The following is a 19,767-nucleotide window of genomic DNA, read 5'->3' as shown; positions in this document are numbered from 1 at the left end:
ATATATATATGTTCTTTATTTTAAAATAAAACACCGTATAACAGAATCACATTGGAAGAGGTACATAAGGCTGCTCGGAGCAATTTCAGGTCCATGGCTCCCTTAAAAACTTTACAAGCCCAAATTCAAATAAGAACTCTGATGTGACTGAGTGCCTCCAACATACCCAGCACTTTGGCACCTTCATAAAGAGCAAACTGAGGTGCAGGGGCTGCAATAGGGGTGTCCCCTGTTAAGGAAGACACCAGTCTCTCTGGAACATTCAGGGTTCCACCCCTCGCAAGGCCAGAGATGCAATGATGAATGCTGTGCGCACACACACACCGCAGTGTGGACAGGACAGCTGGCGGGTTCACAGATCCCTCCCATCCCCAAACATCCTTCTGGATCACTGAAGGGCTTGTGCCACGCCTCTCCTGGGGTCCCTGTGTGCCCAGAGCTGCTGTTGCCATGCTGCCATCTCCCTACCCATCTCCCCACCCCTTGGCAACTCCGGTTTGACTATGACCAAAAATCTCTTTAGACTGAACCCTCTTAAAACAACTAAGACATTTTCTCACTCATACAAACAAACCTTTACTGAAAACTAAAGATGAACAAAAAGGGACTGTTTACAGAAAACCCTAGGTGCCTCAGCCCTGTTTAGATTATAAACACTAGATTTTGTTCAGATAAACTACATCCTGGCTCCCAAGGGCACTGCCTTCCTTCCTCAGAGGCCCCAGTTTGGCTTTTCCATTCACTTCCCTGCCACTGTCCACCTTGCACCTCAAGCTGCCATAAAGGGCCATCTTTTAGAAATCTAAACCCCATCCCTGGAGCCAAATAAATAATTTCAAGGAGTAGGTGAAGCTCAGAGAAGAAATTTAGAAAGCAATTTTGCAAAATCAGCTGCCAACTGGGAGAAAAATAATTTTTTTCAGGTGAGGACGTCCCTGACCCAGGGATTTTGCAAAGGTCAGACACCAAGCTTTTAACACATTCATTCATTCCACATTATTTACAGTAGCAAAAAGTAAAACCGACCTTAGAGCTCAGTGTACTTAAATTATGGTGAATCATAAAATGAACCACTACACAATCATCAAGAAGTTTGTAACGGTGTTTTCAGTTAGGTGAGAAAAGGGCTTCTGTAATGCCAGTACAGGCAGCAGGATGCAAAGTTTAAAATATGAGAGTTATATTTTAAAAATACGCTCAGAGAAGAATGGGGGGGGGGAACCCCCACACCAAAGTAAAAGCAGTTTTATCCGGGGCGGGGGGCGATTCTCAGGACTATTAGTTTTTCATCCTCAGTATACTATTTTGTATTTTCCACAAATGAAATATGTGCCTTTTGCCCTTTTCTCCTTTTCTTCTGACTGTGAATGTGGTACAGGCTCTCTGTAAAAAATTCAATCATCACAGAAAGCGCAAAGCCCCCCTATAATCCCACCACCCAGAGGACATCACTCCCCAAAGGTAACTAGCACATGATTAACACAAGCAAGACTGCAAGAATCTAGTAATTTCTTCAGAAAACAATCCACAGGATTCCATATATACAAAACATCCAGAAAGAAGGAAAGATGAGTGGTTTGCCTGAGGCAGGAGTGGGGACGGGGAGCGACCGCAAATGGGTGCAAGGGATCTTTCTGGGGGCGCTGGAAATGTTAAATTGGATTGTGGTGATGGCTCTGCAACTCTGTAAATTTACTACAAAATGTACAAAATTGAGTTGTACGCTCAAAACCAGGGAGATTTAGGATATGTAAATTATACCTTGGTAAAGCAGTTGCAAAACCCCAAAGATACCAGCAGCAGAACTAGAGCCTTGGCCCCGCGCTGGCCCGCCTCTGCTGGGTGGGGGTGCACCCTGCTTCTCTCAAGAGCACTTGCCAAGACCACAAGGAAGAGGCAGAGGAAGCTGGCGGCTTCTCAGGAATCACTGGACAAACCTCCTGCACACAGAAGCTCATCAGATAATGTGTGAGAGTGAAGAGTTGCGGGGGCCAGAGGTCAGCTCCACTGCGCACGGGGCACAGCCATTCATGAGGCTTGCCCTTAATGACAAGTGGCGGTGGACACGGAGCACTGGCCCAAGGGCCCAAATACCACACAAGGTTCAGGATGTGCTGCGTGCACGAAAACTGAGAACACTGCTCTCATCCAACAGAAACTCTAAAGCTGCCACGACAAGATGTTACTCCCTGGAAGTACTCAAAGGTGAATACAAATGGGCCAAAGTGAAAATGAGCAACAGGCCAGTGAGCCATGTGGAAGAGAAGGTGAGCGGAGAATCACGCATTACATAAAAGGCACCATGACTACAGAAGAGAAAACCAATCTGGGCGCCAGAAAGGCCAGAAAATGGGTAGGATTCCCTTAAAAAGCAACTGGGAATTATGTGTCAAAAACTTTCAAAGTGTTTGTACCCTTCTAAGAAAATCTACCCTAAAGAAATCAAAGATGTCCACTGATAGGTTACAAAAAGCTAGAAATAACCTCCCCAAACAACAGGAAAATGATCAGTCTGTAACCATTACAATGTTGCAGAGAAAGTCCTTTAAAACATGAGAAAATGATCTATATTATGTTAAATTAGCACAGTTGGATATAAATATTTAATCTCAACTAAGGAAAAAAAAAGCCAAAATCCTGGAGAGAAACAACATGAAAATGGTAGTAGTGTTTTGCCCTGTGTGGGGAAATTGACTCTTTCTTTTTTACCTGTTTTTCTGAAATTTCCAAAATTTTTATTGAAGTATTCCTCGGGGATCCCAGGGTGGCTCAGTGGTTTAGCACCTGCCTTTGGCCCAGAGCGTGATCCTGAAGTCCTGGGATTGAGTCCCGCATCGGGCTCCCTGCATGGAGCCTGCTTCTCCCTCTGCCTGTGTCTCTGCCCCAACCCCTGTGTCTCTCATGAATAAATAAATAAAATCTTAAAAAAAAAAAGTATTCCTCAATCTCTAAAATACCCACAATCCATCTGCCAAGTGGATTTTGTTAACTTTACCCTCTAGGGTTTGTATTTGTGTAGAAACTAGGTTTTATTTTCCAGACATAAAATTCTAATGGTGAATCTGCTTTCTGGAATCACAACCCCATGCACTAAAAAATGACAACTGCCACACTCCAGATCACAGTGGGCCCCCCAGGAGGCGTGTGCCACCTATCCCAGCCCTCACTGGGAGCACATAAAACTTCTGTCACTCTTTTGGAATAAGGATTTTGTCGTTATTGCTGCTCTGTTTTCAAGTGGGAGAGAAAAAAATACAATGACCCATCAGGTGGAACCAGGCCTCGTCCTTGGGGGACCCCTGTACCACCTGGAAGGAAGCTGGAGCCACAAGCCCTTCGTGCCTTCCCAAGAGTGTTCTGCAGACACAGCAGTCCAGTTACAGGATTCCAGGTGGCAGGTTCCCCAAGAGACGTGCCTCCAGGATGTCACCCCAAGGTCAGGTGCAGAGCAGTCCGGAGTGCAGCCGAGAACTGGCGGGACAGGGCACAGTTCAGAGCCCCGAGGGGCTCACAGGCCCTCCGCTCCTCTGCGTGGCGGCTTCAACCAGAATGCTGTGCCACGGGAGCAAGGTGCAATTCACCGTAGTTACACCACAAAGTTCATCTTACGTTTAAGAATTGGAACAGGTGTGACGTTAGCGCCCTAATTAGGGCACTCTCACTTGCATATCCCAGGAGGTGGGGACGGAGCTAACAGGCAGCTCCGGGGGCACACGAGGGCCTCCCCTGGTGTGGGTGGGCTTTCCTTTCGGAGAGTTAATAGGCAGCCAACATGGGAAGCCAATAATCGATCTCCAAGTAATCAAACCTAAGACTGCGGCTGCAGAGCCTGTGGTTTCAGCAGCAAGCCGTGCTGCTGGCGAGGAAAGGCACGCTGGGGAGGCTCCTGAGGAGAAAGTAAACATCCAGAACACCCTTCTCTCTCGGCTCTTTCTATCTCTGAGAGGATTTTTCCTTTCGAGGCAGAACTCTTACTCCTAGCTGTAAATCAGTCCGAACAGGCTTATTGCCTCTGCCTCTCCCTGCCTCCTCCCTCCTCCCCTCCCGCCAGGGTATCTAATTAATATTTTTCTACTCTTTCTGCCCCCAAATACGAGTGTTTAGACACTGAAATGAACGCATCACTTTCCACTCCGGCAACCTCCTTAATCCATAGAGGTAAAAACCTCCTCCTCTTTTCCTCTCGGAATCACGAATCAAATCCTGGTGGCAACTGGGACAACTCAGACCAAAGGCAGATGCAAAGTGCTTCGCTATCTCCTGCTATCTCCTACCTTCCATAAATGCTTTTCTCCTTCACTCAACTGCAAATACTTCATGCGCATGAGAAGCGGCCTGGGGAGCAGACCCACTTTATTCCCCGGTCTGCAGCAGGTTGTCACTGAGCCAACACATTTCCTGGGGGGCTGTTTTCACGTCTCTCGGTCTAATCACTGGCCTTGCTCACATCCAAAACCATGTGCCATATGGAGTCCATTAACTTTGCTATTTACTTTCCCTGCCGCCTCCCTTCAGCCTGACAGTTACAGTTTCCACCCCAATGGCCACTTAGCCACCTGTTGCTCCTCTTCTTCCGTCTGATCTGACATGCGTGTCACCTCTGTAGGTTCTGGGTCACATCTTCCAGGCTGGCCGTGGCCCGGGACAGGGGAGAACCTTGCACCCTGGACCCATCTGGGCGCGGGAGAGACACCCGGGTTACAAACAATCCCCTGCAGGCTGCGGAGGCCAGGGATGGGCGGAGAGGACAGGACAGGACACTCGGACTCTGCTCCAGGCCGCCCCGGGGGGGCCCCCTCCTCACTTCCCCCATCTGGCTTCCATCTGACCCGAGCAGCTGGCCAGGTGGTTTTCATTTGCGGATGAAACCCCAGCAGCTCCACCGCCACACACCTCCTGACCCTGGAGTCGATGTGCGGCCGACGGGCACAAAGTCTGCTTGTGTATCACGGAGCGGGACTGAAAGGCCACACTTTCCAAGGCCGGAACCGGGGGTAAGAGAGCAAAGTGGGGGTCTTGAGGCTTGGAGATTCTGACAACAGCCAAGAAAAAGAAATGCCCTGGTCTGACAAGATGTGAATCAAATCTGGCACTGGAGCTGAGGAAGCAGGGAGGGGAGTCTTCGGTGCTCCGCATCTGGTCTCAGACTGGAGACACCGGGACATCGGGCCTCGTTCCTAAGCTCTTCACTAGCACGATCAGGGTAACAAAGGCAGTGGCAGATCTTCAAGGCAAATTATGCTAGGTCTACGTAGTGTGGGTTACAAAACAGCTAAAATCAGATTTATAAAGGCAATATAGCGCTACACAAAAAATGGTGATTATGATTTTAACCACAGTTTTACTGACAAAGGATTTCTGTGTGCCAGACACCGTTCCAAGCGCTTAGAGGTAATTCATTCGATCCTCATAATGGGCCTATAAAATAGCTTCCACTATTAATCCTATTTCTTAGACGAGAGGACTGAGGTACAGAGAAGCTACAGAACTCGTCGAGGGTCACAAAGCTAGCAAATGGCAGAGCTGGAATCTGAACCCAGCCTGGCTCCAGAAGCCAGGTTTTTAACTGCCACCCAGAACAGAAGAGAAACACAACGGTACCTATTTATATATACACCAGAACATTAAATAACAGTCATAAAAGGCCAGAGGGAAATACTCCAAAACAACAAATATTTTGTCTAAGTAGTGGGATTAAAGTGATTTTTATTTTTATACTTTGCTCTTTTTTCTAAATTTCTACAATTTATTACTAAATCAGGAGAAAACCATGACTATTATCATTTTTGAGTCCTTAAAGAAAAAAATCATTCTGTGTGCTAACACTCAGGGATCGCCAGTAATCAGTCCTCAGCAGTTCTCATGAAACTTTCATGCAAGTTACTTAAATCCTACCTCCACGTGTGAAGTTTCTTCCATCTGTGAAATGGGAATATCATTACCTAACCTCAGAGACTCCTCAAGATGAAATGAGAGCAAGGTAGATCTCTAGGCACAGGACCGGCATCGAAATCATCACACCCTTTCCAGGAGGCCCAAATACTATTCCCCACAGCAGCCACCACTTTTCAATGCTCACTCCACTAGGCACATTAACATGTACTGAGTCAACTGCTTCTAACTCCTTGGTAGGTGAAAGGAAGAAAATGAGGTTCAGGAGCTCACCCCGAGCCACCGTGCCTGGAAGAGGGCAACCCAAGATTGGAACCACATTTACCCAACTCCAGGGCCCTCACTCTTTCCACAATCCCCACTTCCTTTTCAGATCAAGTTCCAGGTGAAGACAGACAGGGTATCACCATGTTCCTCTTTCTCGGCAGCTCCCTTTCAACTATTTCAGCCTCCTTAAAGGTCCAGGGAGAAGGGAGCATGCCTCACATTGAAATGATTACAAGGTAGTTCTCGGTATCTTTGTTCACACTCGAAACCTGATCCACCTGGTTCAATTATCCCCTCAGCTGTCCCTAACTCGGTCCAAGTTCATAGACAGATTGATGCTGACAGTCTTGGGAGCAAACCTCCGCTCTCTCCTCCTGCAGCCATACCTAGGAGCAATCTACTTTTTGGAATTGACTTCAGAAGGCTGTGGTTGCCATTTTGGCATATTAGATTCTAGACAAGAGTGGTATGGTGGTTTTCAAACACATGCTCTGCCAGGGGATACTAGCCCCAGTTCTCCCAAATGGGCCAGAACTCAACTTCAGAGGGGTCAGGTGGGTGACAGCGATGACTTTGCTGCAGATTACAGTCTGGACCAGTGGAAGACAAGCATGCATTCACAAAATGAGGCTGGAGCCCTTCCGAAGAGGCCAACAGCAAGGCATCTCAAAGCAGGACCACGTCTGACTCACCAGCAGGGGTGGGCCCTGCTTTGGGAATCCAAACACATGAGCATTCTAGGCCTTTCTGACCTCCAAACAGACTTCCTGCCAGGGTTAATCACACAAACAAGGATTGTTTGTTTTTTTTTTTTTTTTAAGATTTTATTTATTCATGAGAGACAGAGAGAGAGAGAGGCAGAGACACAGGCAGAGGGAGAAGCAGGCTCCACGCGGGACTCGGGTCTCCAGGATCACACCCTGGGCTGATCATTACCCAACCTCAAAGAAAGTTTCTTCTGTGAAATGGGAATATCATTACCCAACCTCAGATTCTTTAGCCTGCAAGCGGCACTAAACCGCTAAGCCACCAGGGCTGCCCGGAACTCTTATTTTTAAAAACTTTTTAAAAGTTCATTATATAGTCCTTTAAGTGTGAATCTGATCTACACAAAGTCCATTTTACCTACTATACATGTCAGGGGCATCTCTACAGCCTCAGAGCAGAGGCCGCCTGGACTGGGTGCATTGTGAAGCAGGAGGAAGATCACTTGGAGATGAGCGAGGTTCAACTCGGTTGTTTCATAAACAAGAAAAGAGAGTCCAGAAAAAGACAAGCTGGCACAAGAACCCTTGGAAGCAAACACCCTTAAAAACTATCCTTTGGGGGATCCCTGGGTGGCGCAGCGGTTTGGCGCCTGCCTTTGGCCCAGGGCGTTATCCCGGAGACCCGGGATCGAATCCCACATCGGGCTCCCAGTGCATGGAGCCTGCTTCTCCCTCTGCCTGTGTCTCTGCCTCTCTCTCTCTCTGCGACTATCATAAATAAATAAAAATTTAAAAAAAATATTAAAAAAAAAAACCTATCCTTTGATACTTCTGCAATGTCGACTGATAGTGAGGCCTGTGTTGGAAAATCTCATACTTCTGAAGGATAAAGGGGCAAGGGAAGAGAAGTATCTCGAATGCAGACAACTCACCACGTTTGTTTTGGAAAAGACCAGTCAAGAGTCCACAAGAGGTTATGAAAAACCCTGGTGACCCCAACTCTAATGTTTATCTTTGGATAATAGAAAGGGATGTTTATTATTTGTAAGAATTCTCTTTGCTATTACAAGACTCATTCCTGCATGCCAGGACTGCTCTCATCTGGAGCCAAGGGGACACTGCTGAATCATCAGGTTTGCAAAAATCATCCCTGCTCAGTGCGTGTCACCGTGCAGGGCAGGCTGACAGGCACCCGTCAGCTCTGCGCGTGGACTGTTACTGTTCCTTTCATGATTATTACCAGAGGTTCCTGTTTCACTTTCAGGCCTTAACAACGCTTCAGTCCGAGAACGCCTCAACCTTGGCAGCGGAGTGGTTCGGAAATGCCCACCGAGTCAGCACCGAGTTCCCCAGGACAAGCCCGCAGGAGATCCGGCGCCGGATCATGGCCCAGGGGGCCCGGCAGGCGCAGAAACAACGGGAAGGAAAAGCGTGGGTGGGAGGGAGGGCGCACCGCCACAGGCGATCGAGAAGCCTTTAAGGACGCCAGGGGACAAAACATGACAGCTTTGTTTCCTACCCCCAACTAACACGTGGCGGAAGGACGGAGAGGACTAACGCTGGATAAGGAACCTCACGTGTATGCAGCACAGAGGAGCCTGCGAGGCGCCTCCACCTGGGCCAGCAGCCCCTCCGGCGAAGCGGCAAGGCAGGTGCCACCCCCCACCTACACAAGACCAAGCGGCCGCAGCTCCCCAGTGACAAGGCTGGGACCGGAGGTGAGAAGCCTTCTGCACACGACAGTCTGGGCAGAGGGGCAAAGGACGCATCCCTCAACCAGCCAGTTACTCCTGCCTCCACTGCTCTGAACAACTCTAAAGTACGAGGCCTCTACATACCCGAAACCTCAGAGATTGCCCGCACCAAAGCCTATCCGTTATGCAAACAGCGAACATTTACTGAGCATCTACTATACGCCAGTCATACGGCTACGAAGCATTTAGTACGAGTATGATCATTACTCCTCTCCATCCCCAGTGCCAACCCTCCCCCTCTTGCCCACGGCACGTCTCCCCTGGCCTGGCACGTCTCCCCTGGCCTACCACAGTGGTCTCCTGACCGACCCACACCCACCCCAGCACCCTTCCCCCTTCTCCACACCTGCGGCAGAGCAAACCTGAAGACTCAAACTTGATCAGCCCCATGGTCTACGCCCTTCGAAGCCTCCTGGGAAACCACCCCCACCCCACCACCCCCAAACGGTGACTAGGAGGAGCGTCCTGCCCATCTCTCCATTCTCGTTTCCCATCCGACTCCCTGCCACCACTGTCTTCCTTCCACCCCCCTATGCTCACTAAGCTCCTTCCTGCCACGGGGCTTCGCACACTGTGGTTCCTTCTGGCCGGGCTGCTATTCCCTCAGCTCAAGTCTACCCCTCCTGCAGCCTTGTGGCAGCATGCCTCCCTCTGGGCGCAGTGACTACCTGGTTGGAGGTGGTCTGGAGGCTCCAGGGGGGCAAGGGCAACTTGAGGGTGTCCTTCTTCGTCACCTTCGTACTGCCCAGATCTGACACCGTGTCTGACCCACAGTCAGTGAATAAATAAATATCTGCTTGAGCACCAAGAAGAGAAAAGGTTGCGAGCTGACTCCCAGTCCCTAGCGAGCCATGTGAATGCAGCCAGGATGGTGAGAGGCTGCAGGGAGGTGTGGGAAGAGCAGTGGACGTGGAGTCAACACGTCCTGATGGGGTGAGGCCTGGTGATGACCAGCCCTGGGGCGAGCAACACCCAGCCGCCGGCAAACTCCAGGTGCCTCCAGGTTGGCGTCAATGTCAACCTAGCCATCCTGTGACCCTGACCCAAGCCCAATTCTGCCCATATCCACTGTACCACCGTCTCTCTCACTGAGCATCCCACTGTCCTCACCCTGCTTCTACCCTTGCCTCTCACAATCCTTCATTTGTGCAGCAGCTGAAATAACCTTTTTTTTTTTTTTTTTAAGATTTTATTTATTTATTAGAGAGAGACAGACAGACAGGCAGAGGGAGAAGCAGGCTCCATGCAGGGAGCCCAACGTGGGACTCGATCCCGGGTCTCCAGGATCACACCCTGGGTTGAAGGGAGGCGCCTAAACCGCTGAGCCACCAAGGCTGCCCACCTTTTTAAAAAATAAATAAATAAATAAGATCACAGTATTCTCCTGCTTAAAACCCTAACTCCTTGTTACCATCACAATAGAACCTGATGCACAAGGCCCCGTGTCATCAGGGCCCTGATGACCTGACCTGGCTCAACTCAGCAGCAGACCCTGTCTTACATTCCTCCACCTTGATGCCCCTACACAGGCTGTCCCCATCAGGTCCCCTGGGGCTGGCTCCCTCTTGGCACTGTCGCTTTGCCTGGAGGGCCCCACAGGAGGGGGCCCCGCCGTCCCTGCCTGCCCACCACCTGTTTCTTATCACAGGAAAGGCTTGTGTTTATGATCTCCCTCATCCCAACAAAGCAAGGATTTTCTGTTGTTCACTACTTGGGTGAATATCTGCTGAATCAATGCCTCTGACAGTGCTAATACAAACAATTACTGTACCCTTCTGGGCACCAGAGCAAGAAGCATGTGAGATGCATTAATTCATCCTCCAAACAACTACCCCATTCCCATTCTAGAGGAGGAAAGTGAGGAACAGACATGACATGTGGGATTCAAACCCAGGCAACCAGCTCCAGCATCTACACTAGTGACCATGACCCCATGTGAGCTGCTTCTCGTCACACTGGATTGCAGACTCATCTCCCACGGGGCTGGCGCTCTCACAGGAGGTCCTAGATGAAAGCTTAGAAATAAATGAAGGGGGCAGCCCCGGTGGCTCAGCGGTTTAGCGCCTGCCTTCAGCCCAGGGCCTGATCCTGGAAACCCGGGATCAAGTCCCACGTCGGGCTCCCTGCCTGCTTCTCCTTCTGCCTGTGTCTCTGCCTCTCTCTCTCTCCCTCCCTCTCTCTCTGTCTCTCATGAATAAATAAATAAAATACTTTTTTTAAAAAAAGAAACAAAGAAATGAAGGAAAATAGAGCTACCCTACGACCCAGCAATTACATTACTGGGTATTTACCCCAAGGGTACAGATGTAGTGAAATGATGGGACACCTGCACCCCAGTATTCATAGCAGCAATGTCCACAATAGCCAAACTGTGAACACACCTGAGATGTCCTTCAACAGATGAATGGATCAAGATAATGGCAATACACACACACACACACACACATATATTCAATGGAATATTACTCAGCCATCAGAAAGGATGAATTTCCATCAAGGTGGATGGAACTGGAGGGTATTGTGCTGAGTGAAGTAAGTCAATTGGAGAAAGGCAATTATATGGTTTCACTCATATGTGGAATATAAGAAGTAATGAAAGGGACCATAAGGGAAAGGAGGGAAACTCAATGGGAAGAATTAGAGAGGAAGACAAACCACGAGAGTCCTAATTCTGGGAACCAAACAAAGGGCTGCAGAAGGGGAGTAGGTGGAGGGACAGGGTGATGGGCACTCAGGAGGGTGCATGATGAGATGAACAGTGGGTGTTATACTATACGTTGGCAAATTGAATTTAAATAAATAAATAAATATATATATTTGTGTGTGTGTGTTATGAACACTTTATGTTAAAGTATGAACAGATACCATATCTACAAAATTTAAGTTTCTATTCCAATAAACACTGTTTTGTTAAAGCTAGAGAGATACGGAATGTCATGACCTGCACACCAGCCTGCGAGACTCTCGTGTTTATACGGGGCAATCATAGACATGGATTTCCTGGTCATCACCCATGGACATAATCTTTGAGCGATTTCCATTGTATTTTACTCCCCACACCTGATCCTGGTGATCGAAGAAGGTGTGAACACAGGTTCTTGTTCCAACATCCCAAACTTTCACACTTTTATCAGATGAACTGGACACAATGTGAGTGTCGTCAGGACAAAACACAACATTCAACACCCATGATGCATGGCCACTCAGTGTGCCAGCCAAATTGGCATGTTGTACATCAAAGACCTTGATGTAGCCATCATCTGATGCAGGGACCAGGAGCTGAGAACCTGGGGAGAATGTCAGGGAACAGATAGGCATAGCACGGCCTTCCAGGGTGTGCAGAAGTCTTCCAGTTGCAATATCAAAAATATTGATGATCCCATCTATGGCTCCACTGGCCAGATACTTCCCATCACGGCTATATGCAATACTAACAATGAATTTTCCTCTCGTGTCCAGAGAATATTCCTTTTTCCCACTTTCCACACCAAAAATGTTCACTTTACCCACATGAGTTCCTGTGGCCAGATACTGGGAATCAGGAGAAAAGGCCAAAGTCCAGGCATCCACTGCATCTTTAGATTTTATCTGTTTGCCGTTATCCAAGTCCAGGGACGAATATGAGCGTCAAGAGAACTGGACACAGCGATGGGCAGCGTGTGGCTGATGTCCACAGACACCCTGCCCAGTTGATGTCCCTCTAGACTCCACTGTAGGTTCAGCCTCTCATCACACCACTTCCAGACCTTCACCAGGTCATCCAGGGACCCCATAACCACCGTCTCAGAGTTTTCTTTCTTGTTTGTCCCCCAGGCAACTGACCAAATGGCATCATCACGGGCTTGTTCTTGTTTGAAGAGAATACTGTACTGGTTGATCATTTCCTCAACCAAGGAGGAAGGCTACAGGCCAGACAGTTCGCCGCCCTGCCGGCTGCACAGCCGCCACACTTGTTGTCTAAATAAATATATTTTTTAAAAAAGAAAGAAATGAAGGAATCCGAGAAACCTTGGAGAGGAAAGCCATACAAAAGACAGCATGCTTACAACTCACACGAGCACTAGGGGATGAGGCACCCCTCAGGTGGGACGAGGAATGAGGCACTGGCCACATGAGACAGACCCCAGAGAGCAAGTCAGTTCTATAATGTCTCCTGTAATAGCTACACCCTGGTCTTTAGAAACTCTCTTCCACAAAATATCACACAAATGACTTTTGGAGAAGGTTTCCTACTGCTTTTATTTTGGAAAGTTATCTAAGATTACTAAGAACTACTATTAGTCGTTCTGTCTACCTTACACATTTATGTCCAATCTCTATCCTGGTGAACTTGTGGACACACATTCATCCCAAGCGAGCAGGGAAGCTCAGTGATTTGCCCACACAGCAGTGGGTCGGGGGATCCAGGCGCAAACCTGCCCTCTTTACCACAACACCAAAGCCTTCAATAACATGTGTCAGGAAACGGTCCCAATTTTCTCCAACAGACTTCAAATGATGGTTCAAGTAGTGGAGCGTAGAGACTGCAAGGCAGAGGCAGACCATTTCTGGTGAAGCACTTCTGCTAAGCGGATGGTTTAAAAGGCCCCACCATAGCCTAAAGCTGTGAAACTGCAGCCGTCAGCAGGAGCTGGCCCGAAAAGATAAAGCCCTGGTACAGGAAGGAGGGGCTGAGGGGCTGTGTGCACACTGTGAATTCACGGAACCAGCCTGCAAAGAGGAAGCTGAACTGCACACCAAGCAGCCAGGAAGCCCGGGGCCCGTGGGGCCACCCACTCGAGCCTCCCGAGCTGGTTATGGGCGGCTCCGAGGGACGGAGTGGCAGATGGAGGCGACCAACACCTCCTGAGGGGCAAGCAGGCAGGGCTACCCAGGCGGAGAGGAAACAGGTGCCATCTGAGAAATGGCGAAGGCCAAAGCTGGGCTGAGTCCCTGCTAAGGGGAGGGGAGCGTGGCCAAAGCACCCACTACCAGCCAGCAAACACCCATGAGGATGCCTGGGGCTCCCAGGGGCTCATGGATCTGAGACTTTGATGATAGTCTGCTTCCATTTCTATGATCTAACTCAACAAGCAAGCTTTATTCTCTGAAAGGGGCCAATTTCAAAGGCCCTCTACATGCCAGCTGATGGGTGTCCCCAAGCAGGTAATGGGAGTCCAGACAGGCAGGAACCCCTCACTGATCCCCAATGGCCATGTGACTGCTATTTTTCAACATACTACATCGGCAGTTTACTACCAGTAGCACACCCACACCCTGGCCAGGTCACTCCCATCATCCACTTGCCACAGCTGACCTTTGGATTTGTGATCCTGTTCTGTAAAAGTTGCCGAGGAGCTAGAGGGAGAGAAGAGAACAGCCCCAATGCCCACATGTGCCACTCATCTTAAAGCCTTCCAAAAGGGCAGGCTGACTCCAAGGTCCACGGACACGGTCACGTCCCACATAACACGGTACCGGACTCTTTCTCTCCGAGCCATGGAGAGAGCACAGTCTCAGGGCAGACTGTTTTCAGAAGAAAAATAAAGATCCATTTCCTGTATTTTATAGGTTCTTAAATGCAGGCGCATAACTTTAAGAGCAACCAAATAATATGCTCCCATGGTAAATGGAACGAGCTGGAGTGAGAAGAGCTTTGAGAAATAAACAAAAGAAATGCAAAAATAATCTTTGAATACTAATAAAACCTCTCGGAGGAGGGTCAGCTGCGAATCCAAGGCAGGATCAGCTATTCCGCAAGAAGCTAACAACACACGCACACATGCAATAGATAGATCTCGGTTTCATACTGAGGCTATCATACGGGCACATCTTTCCAGCAACGCCAGCCTCAGGATCCCAGTCCAGTTCTCTTAAATGCAGGTGCCCTTCAAGGGAACTGTGGCTAAACTGCCTCGTCTTGGATGGAATGCAGACCCACCATGCCGACTAGGACTGCACTGTACAGAAAGGCTACTCCAGCTTACGGGCCTGGCCAAGTATCAGCCCAACAAAGCACATGACATCCTTAGAGCATCTCACACCATCTCACTTGGGCTGCCCCCACGGGCCACCGGAGGAGGGGGAAGGAGCAGACTACCACCACACAAAACTGCTCAGACCACAGGAACCTAAAACACAACACAAACCACCAATGTTTCAAAGGGACAAGGAATGGGGGTGCTTATTCTCAGACACAGCTTGCACAAGGGACACTACTGCACAGGTCGCTCCTGCTCCTCCACGTCACAGGAGGGTCAAGGGGCCTGGCTGGGGTCATGACACTCACCTTAACTGGGCTCAGGAGGATTTTCATCCAGGAAATGGAACAATGACCAGCATTCCAGACTATTACTTGGAGATTAGCTCGGTGGTATGGGGAGGGAAGATGAGAGGTTTAAAGGGTTCCATTTAACCTCAGAAAGGGAGGAAGTTCCAGCAGAAAAGCTGTCACTCTATCCAAGTCTCATTGGAGCTAAAGCACAGCAGGAAAATCAGGCAAACCAAAGGGGAATTGGAGCCCTTCACCAAAGGAGGGGCCTAGGGATTAATGGACTCTTTAATTTTCGAATTTCCTGAGGTTTCCGGCTAATTAGGCCCCTTAACCATACTGTAATGTGATCAAATTTCAGCTGAGTTCACAGAACAGCTGAAGGTGGAAGATGCCACTGAAGTCACCATTGGGCCCCAGGGACTGCAGACAAGGCCCACAGTGCTGGCTTCCAGCTTGATCCGCACTAATTAGGCACCTCTAATTCCCCCAACAATGGCTCAGGGGCCGGCTCGGAGGGCACCGCGTAATCCACTGTGTACACTCGGGGAGCTCTGGCCTGACACGGCTACCACCGGTAATATACAACTTACCGGTGTGTACGAGCACATCGACACACACGACTCCTGGGTGGGGAGAGGGGACACTGAGTGCACGCCCAGCCAGCACGTGTGTGAGCAAACACAGTCAACCCCACTAACCAACAAACAGAAAATGAGGTCCTGTTCGTTGCTTATGAAATCAGAAATTTAGGGGGAAAACACCCAAGGCCAGCAAGGAAGGAACACACGGACCCTCATGCCGTTGGCGGCGTTATGACTTGGCCTGACCCCCTGGCAAGGCAGTCTGGCAGTATCTAACCAAGGCTGTGAAAGTGTTCCCACGCAGACACATTAATAGCACCCCTGGGGGTCTATCCTACACGAGAGCCCAAATACAGGGAAAACCACATAAGGGATCCCACTCTAACACTGCTCAGAATGCAAAAAAGCCAGAAGCAGCCTCAAGACGGACAACGGGGAGGTTAGCGCCATCATGGATGGACAGCTAGGAAGACTTCTTGCTCTTGGGGGAGAAGTCTTAGGTCAAAGAAGTTATTATTAATGGACTTCACCTTTTATAGAAGTTTTAGGGTGGCAGCAAAACTGAGAAGGTGCAGATTTCCCACCCGACTCTTGCACAGCCTCCCCCATTACCAATGTTCCCCAGCAGGGTGGTGCAGTGGTTCTCAGTGATGAACCTGCACCGACATAGCCTCCATCACTATGGACCAAAGTCCATAGTTTTCCACCAGGTATCTGCCACAGAGTCCTTCCACTGCCCTATAAATACTCTGTGCTCCACCTGTCCCGGCCTTTCTTTTCCCCAACTCCTGACAACCACAGGTCTTCTCACTGTCTCTACAGTGTGCCTTTTCCAGAAGGTCCCCCAGTTGGAACCACACAGAACGTGACCCTTTCAGACTGGCTTCTTTTACTCAGTAACACGTGCATGTAGGGCTCCGTGTCCATTCATGGTTCGACAGCTTCCTTCTCTGCAGTGCTGAATACTGTTCCACTGGGATGGACCACTGTCTGTTCATCCACTCACCTGCTGAGGGACATCTTGGTGGTTCCAAGCTTTGGCACTTATGAATAAAGCTGCTCTGAACACCCCTGTGCAGGTTTCTGTGTGGACATGAGTTTTCAACTCTTTTGGGTAAATTCCAAGGAGCATGGTTGCCGGAATGCATATTTAGTTCTGTAAAGACCCACTAAACTCCTCCAAAGGGCCTGTTCCATTTCCACTCCCAGCAGCAACGAACACAGGTTCCTGCTGCTCCATGTCCTCGCCAGCATTTGGTGTTGTCCATGTTCCAGATTTGGGCCGTTCTAACAGATGGGGGGAGGGGACGGCACACTGTCTGGTCATATTAATCTTTAAAAAAGGAAGATAAAAGACTACACGTGGCCTATGACCATCACTACTCAAAATCCACAGGCACAAGAGAAATGAAAGGACTTATTAAAAAAGGACAATTAGCAAGTAATTTTTCCATCTATGATCCAAACTTCTCACAATGAAGTTTTAAGAGACTGAACCCTATGAAACTGCCAGTAGCCAACCACTGTTGGCCCACAAAGATCGCAATTTCGTATGGTTCAGATTAACAGTTTTATAATTAAGTTTTAATAACTTCAGACATTCACAGCATCTGTCGTTGTCCTATGCCACCACTCCCTCTTAATGTAGAGAAACACCTCCACACATGTGGGAAAACAAGTTGATGGGTCTGAAAGCCTATGTGTACAGTGCTGTAATCCAAAAATGTGGAGATCCTTCCAAGAGGATCTCCACATGAAACAGCTAACAGAGAAAAGAGCCAATAAAGGTCAATTTCACCAAATTTAGGTCCAATTCTGAAAGACGCAGGCGGGCTCTCCAACTACCACTGTGTGGAGATGGCACTCGGGGAGTGGCACTTCTAAGCTATAAATCCAGAGAGCGAAAGCCTCCACTTGGTTAGAAAAAGCCAGGATGCAACCCATGCACAAGGGTGTGTGAGTGGGTATAGGGTGGGGGGACAGGGCTGCCCCTGTTGGGCTCCCCACTTATGCCCAGCCTTCCACAGGCCTCCATCTCTAACCAGGATCCCCATTTCACGCCAGAGTCACAGAGAACGTTTGCTCCCTTTTACTGGCCTCAGGACAAGACCAAGGCTGTTCAAGTAAAGGACCCTGATTCCTTGTGCCCAGAAAAAGGATCTGAAGGACAAGAAGACACACTGAAAAAGGCAGACTGAATGGCGGTCTGTAGAGGTGGAACAATTTAAAAAAAAAAATGTTTAAGCACACACAGAAAATCTCTAGACAAATATGTATCACTCCTAGCACTATCAGAGGGGTGGAATTAAGGGACAGTTTGTTTTCCAAGTTAATGGAGTATTACCTTTGTAGTGAGAAAAATAGGAAATTAAAGTGTTTTTAAAAAGAGAATGAGAGATTTGCTTTGATTTACTTCTTTTTTTAAAAAAAAAAGATTTTATTTATTTATTCATGATAGTCATCACAGAGAGAGACAGAGAGGCAGAGACACAGGCAGAGGGAGAAGCAGGCTCCATGCACCGGGAGCCCGACGTGGGACTCGATCCCGGGTCTCCAGGATCACGCCCTGGGCCAAAGGCAGGCGCCAAACTGCTACGCCACCCAGGGATCCCCTGATTTACTTCTTTTTGAAACATCCTACCACTCCTGGCTCAGCTTCCCAGCCCCTACTTCAGAGTTCCCACATGGAAGGATTTCTTTGTCTAACAAAGGGAAAAGGTGTTGGGAAAAAGAAACATCATGTACTGGAAGACTACCCCAGTCCCAGCACTATTCTAGGGGCTTCATCTACACCATCTGCCCCCTGGATTAAGCTGAAGAGTGTCCTGGCCATTCATTCATTCATTTTTTATTCATGAGAGACACACAGAGAGAGGCAGAGACACAGGCAGAGGGAGAAGCAGGCTCCCTGTGGGGAGCCCGATGTGGGACTAGATCCCAGGACCCCAGGATCACACCCTGAGCCAAAGGCAGATGCTCAACCACTGAGCCGCCCAGGTGCCCCATCCTGGCTCTTTAGACAGCAGGCAGTAAATGACTCTAGCTCAAGATGCTTGAGGAAAGCCAGCCATCTCTGAAGAAGGGCACCAGGAGCTGTATCAGTCGGGTATCTACTCTTCAAAACAACCCCATGCGGTAGTTTACTGAGTTCAGTGCTCCTATTTCAAGGATGAGTAGGAGAGCTCACCATCAATCAGAACGCAAGCTTCATGAAGGCAGAACTCTATTCACAGCCACGTCCTCCACACCCAGAACAGTGTGTTTCACAGGACAACCTCCAGAAGGACTGCTGGTGGACGTAGGAGTGACACCTCCCAGGCATGGAGAGACAGTGACCTGCACAAGGATGCCCAGCCAGGAAGCAGATGGGTAGTCAACTTTTCACTCCCAAACAGAAAGCCTTCCCATGGTTGTCTATTGCTTCATGGCACAGGGGGCAGGGGTGAGGGGTAGCAAGAGAATGTTGGAGGACCAAGCTCGGCCCCCAGCCCACTGCCATTCCCCAGAGATCCTGGCTGAAGCTGAGCTTCGCCTGACCTGCGCTGAGCATGGGCATCCCAATGGGAGCATGTTCAAAGCAAGCCTTTCACGGAAATGCGTGGAGGAGGACACAAGCTTGCCAGATGGGCTGGCCTCTGCTTATACCACCTGCTTACCCCACTCCTAAACCCTCATAGCCACTGACCCCTAACTTCAGCACTGCTATAGTCTCTCTTAAAAAAAAAAAAAATCTAATTGAAATTTTAAAGAGTTAAAAAATTTTTAATGTTTAAGAAAACAGATCTATTTTTAACATAGCCATTGCATAAATAAAGCTTTCACTAAAAATGAGCTTAGAACGAGGCAAATCTGAACGAGGTATCTGAACTCTACAGTCAACTGGCGACACAGCTACAGGTAAAGGACTTCACCAAGCCTCCACGTTCTCATCTAGGAGGCTAGGATAACAACACAGATTAGTCTCCTTGGTACAAAGATGAAATCATTCCATTGAAATGAGACAATGCATTTATTTAACGTCTCAAATACCACTCCCGGCACATGGCGCTGTTCAATAAATGAGTGCTATTTGCTATCAAAGATAAAATTTTAAAAAAATCTAGCCCATCTGGTCCAACAGCCTCGGTACAGATGGGGAAACTGAGCCCTAAGGAAGGTAACCTCTGATTACCCAGCATGGTGCCTTATCAACAGAGGGCGCCCGCAAAGGTGCTACACAAACAGTACACAGGACATGTAAGTAGTACTGTGCATGAAACAACATAATCACCCAATCTGCTCTTTAATCACTTAATGGCATTCCCTACAGCTAT

At 48.8% G+C, this 19,767-nt stretch overlaps 2 protein-coding genes across 6 annotated transcripts in view; both read right to left on the bottom strand.

Moving 5' to 3' along the window:
• The window catches only part of CAPZB (capping actin protein of muscle Z-line subunit beta), a 130,369-nt gene that overhangs the window by 89,561 nt on the left and 21,041 nt on the right, over positions 1–19,767 (bottom strand). The gene's annotated exons all lie outside the window — the stretch shown is intronic.
• Positions 11,410–12,600, bottom strand: LOC112660425 (WD repeat-containing protein 61-like). Its single transcript, XM_049106538.1, is given in 2 exon segments — positions 11,410–12,234; positions 12,237–12,600. Coding segments are annotated over 2 exon segments (909 nt in total). The 5' UTR covers positions 12,502–12,600; the 3' UTR covers positions 11,410–11,590.

Source organism: Canis lupus, chromosome 2 (genome assembly GCF_003254725.2).
Source record: "Canis lupus dingo isolate Sandy chromosome 2, ASM325472v2, whole genome shotgun sequence".
NCBI lineage: Eukaryota > Metazoa > Chordata > Mammalia > Carnivora > Canidae > Canis > Canis lupus.
Note: the sequence above shows the minus strand (reverse complement) of the source record. Positions and strands in the feature narration are given on the sequence as shown.